This window comes from Hipposideros armiger, unplaced genomic scaffold, assembly GCF_001890085.2.
Source record: "Hipposideros armiger isolate ML-2016 unplaced genomic scaffold, ASM189008v1 scaffold_16, whole genome shotgun sequence".
Classification (NCBI taxonomy): domain Eukaryota; kingdom Metazoa; phylum Chordata; class Mammalia; order Chiroptera; family Hipposideridae; genus Hipposideros; species Hipposideros armiger.
The window spans coordinates 4,332,057-4,338,056 of NW_017731366.1; the positions used below are offsets into that span (position 1 = coordinate 4,332,057).

General features: G+C 46.7%; 1 protein-coding gene across 2 annotated transcripts in view; it reads right to left on the reverse strand.

Moving 5' to 3' along the window:
- TIPARP (TCDD inducible poly(ADP-ribose) polymerase) overlaps window positions 1-5,275 on the reverse strand; it is a 28,823-nt gene extending 23,548 nt beyond the window's left edge. Inside the window, exons 1-2 of one of the 2 annotated variants that reach the window (XM_019627642.1) lie at window positions 4,883-5,275; window positions 913-1,870 (exon numbers count right to left, since the gene is read on the reverse strand). In XM_019627642.1, coding sequence (XP_019483187.1) covers window positions 913-1,829 — 917 coding nt within the window. In that variant the 5' untranslated portion in view covers window positions 1,830-1,870; window positions 4,883-5,275. Of the gene's footprint in view, window positions 1-912; window positions 1,871-3,940; window positions 4,155-4,882 lie in introns of those variants that run through there. The other variant, XM_019627651.1, reaches the window with a different exon arrangement.
- Between the last annotated feature and the right edge of the window lie 725 nt (window positions 5,276-6,000).

A 6,000-nucleotide genomic window follows, 5' to 3' on the forward strand; every position in this document is an offset into this window, starting at 1 on the left:
AAGATTAATATTATACAGCCACTTTGGCACTAGCCACTTTACATGTGGCATCTATTATTTTCTTCTTCTAAGTTCATTAAAGAATTCAGATGTGTCAATTTCAGTTCCCTATCAATGAATATTGCTTGGACATCCATACTAAAAGAACTAAATTATTTATATACATGTCTTGCATACAAAAACATGAGGATAACTGTTTTCTATGTACATGAGAAATAAACATACCTAATTTACATAAACCTTCCTTTCACTCATTGTTGAAAGACTCAGATTTAAAAAATACCCTGAATTGTGGAAAAATTTATTTTATCTATAAGATAAATAGAATAATAAGCAAAATGGTAAAAAGCTTTAAGGAAACAAACAAAAAAAAGAGACAGGTTTAACAGGTTTGGGCATGATTCATAAGTTTGGGAGAAACTTCTAAATCATTCACAGAAAGATTATACCATTCAAAACAAAAAGGGGGCCACAAAACTTTACAAACAATACTATTTTCCTTTAAAAAGTAGCAGCAATCAATATGCAAAATTTTAAAATCAGATAAATTAGGTATTCTTTATTTATGTTATATAAGATTCACCATGGATATTCTTTCAAAAGTAAGCTCTCCTGTATGCTTAAAATTGTATTTGATTCACAACATTCAATGTATATGCAACTTCTCAGTCACATACATATTACACAGCAACATTTGAATTGTTCAAATCATAAAAACTTCATTGTCTGGTTAGGTAAACACCCTGCATTCAACCACCATGAAAAATTAGGATAGCACACAGCCAAAAGAGTAACTGGAAAAAAGGATAAAACCTGTTAGGTTACTACTAAAAGAAATCACCTTACTAAGCTTTTAATTTCTTTACATTCTCTGCAGGATTTAACAGCTTTAAAGAAGTTATAAATACATACCCATACTTCATTCTCATCCTATCATTTTCTGGGTTACAGTAAAATCTTTCCAAGTGTTCCTGGGAATCATTGGATACACTCTGCCACTTCTGAGTAGTTGTCCTTTTGATCTGCCAATGATATGGCAAGACCGTGTGGTGCTTCAAACAATCCCTGCCATAAATACATGTGCCTTGCAAAAAGTCCATGCATATTTCAATTTCATTCTCTTGGTGAGTGTGGTACTGTAGCTGGTTCACCAGCTCAAATACAAGGTCAAGGGAAGCCTCCTCGCTTTTGTCTTTAAAGAGCTCAGTACTCAACTTATCACTTGTGTCCAAAATATATTGGATTGTAAAACTATTGTCTTGGAAAACCCCTGGAACATAATTCATGACTTTGTCTACGCAGTCAGGACTAGCAGGAACATCACTTGAAACTGGGTGCAAAAGGGCAGTCTGGAAGTGCCCTGCTGTAGAATCTGCCACTGTCCCGCTGATGGTTTCTGGTGGAAAGCTGTGATCCTGGATTGGAACCACTTGTTCTGCAGCATCAGTGGAAGGATGAGCTTCTGGTATTTGGCCCCTGACATTTGTTCCATCAGGAATCAGGACAGACATATTGTTTTCTGCTGGTGGACACGATGGATTGATTTCCAGGGGTTTTTTCACCAAGGGTTCATGTAAGCTGCTCTCATCTTCATTTTGGTTTCTAGATCTAAAAACCCCATCAAGTGAGCCAGATTCTAGCAAAGTGTTTAATATTGGCCTCAAAGACCTCAGAGTTCCGGTTCCCAATCTCTTCTGATCCTTTTTCTTAAAACAAGTCTTCAATGGAGTGATCTTCTCAGAGAGTCTCATTTGGCATGAAAAGTCATCAGGAGGTGAGGGAGGCTGCACTACACAGTCTGGCTCAGGTTCGGTGGTTTCCATTTCCATGATGTGGATTAGCTCCAATTGCTCCTCAGAGTCTAAAAATCCTACCAGGAAAGGAAAGAAGATGATCATTTACAAGCTGACAACAACTGGATTCCACCCATTCATCAAAACGTTTTGTTTTAGTCTGTGACTAAGTTCTTGAAATCACTCCTCTTATATTTCTTCTTTATGGGTCAATTTTAAATTTTACTGAGAAATCAAGGCTCCAAAGCAACCAAGGCTATTCAAAAGCCCATGGCAGATAAAGGTAAAAGAGAGTATCTTCTAATAGACTCTTAAATTTATTTGTTGATATAATATACAACAAATTGTAATTCTACCAGGATATGAAATTTAACTGTAAGTCTAGGGTAGGGTTTGGTAGAAATAAATGTATTTAACTGATGACATCAGGGAAACCACATCTTCACTGCTTTGTGGTTCTCTTCGCCAGTTGTTTATGTATCACCTATCTCATGAGGTGACAAAAACTGTTTCTTTGTAAAACAAAAAAAAAAGTTAATCAAATGACGAATAAGCTTCAAAGTTAAGTAGTGAGTGAATTTGGACTGTGAACACATACTCAGGAAAGAAGGGCTTTCTATTAAAATGTTGTATGGGAGAAAGCCAGGAGCCTAGTGAAGCATTTCTATTCAGTTAAGTCCTCACTTAAGTTAGGTTCATCTGTGACTTGAAGGGAAGTGACTATTACGAAACCAATTTTACCATAGGCTAATTGACATAAACAAGAATTAAGTTCCTACAACAAAATGTAATTTGACAAGCTGCTGTATTCAGAAAATTCCAATATACTCCCCGAGGATGTTAACACATTGAGAACGGGGCATTTAAATATATAGACGCAAATCTGCGTTACAGGTCCGCAATGTGTTAAGGGTCTACTTTTGCAATCCCCCAAACATTACTATTATTGAAGGAGGATACCAGGGTTTGTTTAGCAACAGAAGCTACATCAGCAACAACCACTGCACACTGTTTTGGAAACCAAACACAAGTTTGTAATACGGAAAGAGCCTCCCTGTCTTCAGAAAAGCTGCAAGTATTTTTTTTAAAGGCAACTGAAGGCATAGTGTAGAAAAATAACACAAGAATATAAAACAAAAACATTTCAGATTCCTTATGAACTACTGAAAGAAAATAAAAAAGTGCTTTCTTCAACAAATCAGAGCCCCTGAAAAAAATTGGAACTTAAAGTAAAAAGCAAAGAAAACTTCTTAAAATGACAAATGATGTCTCCTCCACAATCTAGCATTCATTAACTAATTCTGAAAATATTTACAGAGCGCTGAGCCAGGTGGAACAAGGTTGGTGATGAGCAATTAATCCTTTCTCTCTTGTCCAATAGATTGAAAGAGGTATTTAATGCAAGGGCCCATGACTTCATCAAGCATGCATCGCAGGTGCCCATTACAGTGCCCAGCACAATGCAAACAGTGGGTATGCCATAGTTTTGGGGTTGAATTATTGAAGAAAAAGAACCTATTAAGTGCCTAGTTCTATTAGTCTCTATGGGTCAACAATAACAAATAGTAAAAATTGAGTCCCCAGAAAATTGAGTAGTAAAGATCTAATTGGAGAGATTCAATTTGTGTGTGTAAAATGTGCATAATGATCAAACACACACACACACAAACAGTATATAAGGTATTAGTGTATATATAGTAAGTACAGAAGGAAATGGTAGTAAGAGTCCAGTGTGAGCTGCTATTGTTAGGGAAAGCTTCACGAAGGAGGGACTTGACAAGACATAAATCAATTGGAAAGCAGCCAAGCCAGGCGTTATTATTCATCATTCAGTGCTCTTGCCTCAAGGCACAATTGGCACAGATTGTGGTATTCCCTCTCCCCCACAAGCATTCACGGACGCGCGCGCGCGCTCACACACTAACCAGTCCTATCACCCTCTATCGAGGCGAAACAGACCCTAAACCAATAACCCTCTGTCACACTCGGAAATAAAATTGAGGAAGAGCACTGGAGGAGTGGCCGGAGTGGGGAAGTCACTAGAACCTTGTTCCTCAATTAGTTTGCATAACAAAAAATAAAGATTGGAAGGACACTTCCTCCAGTCCCCCAATACCCCGCTGAAGGCGACCTACCGCTCCACCCACCTCGTGATACCCGGGCTTCTCCCGCACTCCCGGCTCAGAGTCTGGAAACTGCCGGCTCCAAACTCAGGAATCTCTTGAGGGCCCGCCGCCGCCCGACACCCCGGCGCCGAGCCCGGGTCCGAGCGACGCCGCCTGCGGGCCGCGGCGGTTTGCGCAGCTCCGCACCCCGAGCCGCGCCAACTCCGCGCTGCGCTGCTGAGGCGCCGCCCGGCTCGGCCAATTCCCGGAGTTCCGAGCACCCTGCCCCCCCGCCTTCTCAGCAGGCGCCGCGGCGCACCCCCCACCCCCCCAAACTCTCGGTCCAGCCTCCTCTCAACGAGCACCCCCAGTCCAGCCTTCCCTCCACTCCAGCAGCCCCTTAAGGCGCCTTCCACAGTCCATTACTTCACCTCCTCAGCCAACCTTCCTGAGAGGATCGTCCCGCGAGTCTCGGAGGATCGCACAACGCACCCGCGAAGCGCCCGGGAAACACGGCGGACGCTTCTTGGGGAGGAAGGCGAAGACTTCTGCGCCTTCAAAGTTAATCTAAAAACAGTCTGCAAACTTCTGGGCTGCAGCCGGAGCGCGGGGCGGCCGGAAGGCTCCCCTAGCTGCCGTGTCCACCCCCTCCATCTGCGAAGTGCTCCCGCGGGGGAGGCCGCAGAGACGCGCCCCCGCGCCAGCCCTGACCAAGGGGGAATGGGGAGACACCGGGGACCCTAACCCTTCAGTGTCTTACTCCGACTTATACACCTGCCAGAGGCCCTAAGTGACTAAGAAGTGAAAACTAATTCCATCCCGATATTGACGGGATCCGAGTTCATTTGGTCCAATAAGGCAGTCTAAGTATCAACCACCCTTACATCCCTGAGAGTCGGCTGCGAGGCCGGCGCCCCCTTGCTCGCCCGCCATCCCCGACAGGGTCCCTCATCGGCTCCTCAGAGCTCACCCGGTGCCCTTTACCTGAACCGGCAGTCTGAGGGAACCGACCACAGGAACTGAGTCGCGGCGCTGCCGGCTCGCGGGCAGCGTCCGCGCTGGGGGGTCAGCGCAGAGGGAGGGCTCAGGGGTCTAGGGGTCGCAGGCCCGAGACGCTGCGAACTGCGAACCGGCCATTACGCCGCCGCGAGCGCAGAAAGCCGCGACAGCACTCCGGATCCAGCTCCTCTCCTGTCACCTCGAGCTCTGCTTTAAAGTGGCTTCCGGTCGCCTGCTCACAGCAGCCCCGTCGCGGAGGCGGAGCCTAGGAGGCCGGGTGTGGGGTGGGGTGAGGGGGCCGGGCGCTCAGTGGGTGCCGGGAAGGAGCCCCGCCCCGCGTGCGCGTGAGCGTGCGCGCGCGTTCACTGGGGGCGCGCGGGGTGTGCGTGCAGCGGCCGCGTGCTCCCGAGAGGGGGCGTGTCCTTTTGGAGGCCGGCTGGGTCCCGGAGGGTCCGCGGCTACGTGCGTTGGGGAGCGCGCGGCGGTGAGGAGAGAAGGTTCCCTCCCTGTGGGGCGGGCTCCACCTGCCTGCGGACAGATGGAGGGTCACTTTGTTCTGAGGAAACCCTGGCAACTGAAGGAGGATATGAAACAGAACGACCCGTTTCTGTGCGGTTGGCTTTGTTTATTTGCCTCCTCACAAGCCGCCTCCTGCCCCTGACGCCGCCGAGCCCCAAGAGGAAGCTAACGGCTGCTACCACCGCTGCGGCCAGACGGGGTCGCCCGCCTCGTACAGAACGGGCTGGCCCGGCTGCGCTCCCGGCTTGGCCACCTGCCTGAGGGGATCGCAGGCATTCGTGTTCAGGGAAACGTGCGCAGCATTGCAGAAGGGAAACCTAGCTTTGGGGTTTTGACGGTAAAAGCCCACAAACACCGTAGTGACTTATTTATTCACTCAATACCCGTCGAACGCCTGTTGTGTGCCTGGAGAGTGCTAGGCTTAGGCTACATGCCTGGTCAGCCCAGACCAAGCCTGTCCTCATGGAGCGTGCAGAGCTACACGTACTCAACTCTAAAATATACACCCGATGAGAATTTCCCATAGTTTTTGGATTGTAACATGCCTTGAATGGTAAGTCCATATATTGAATAGGTTTGCAGTA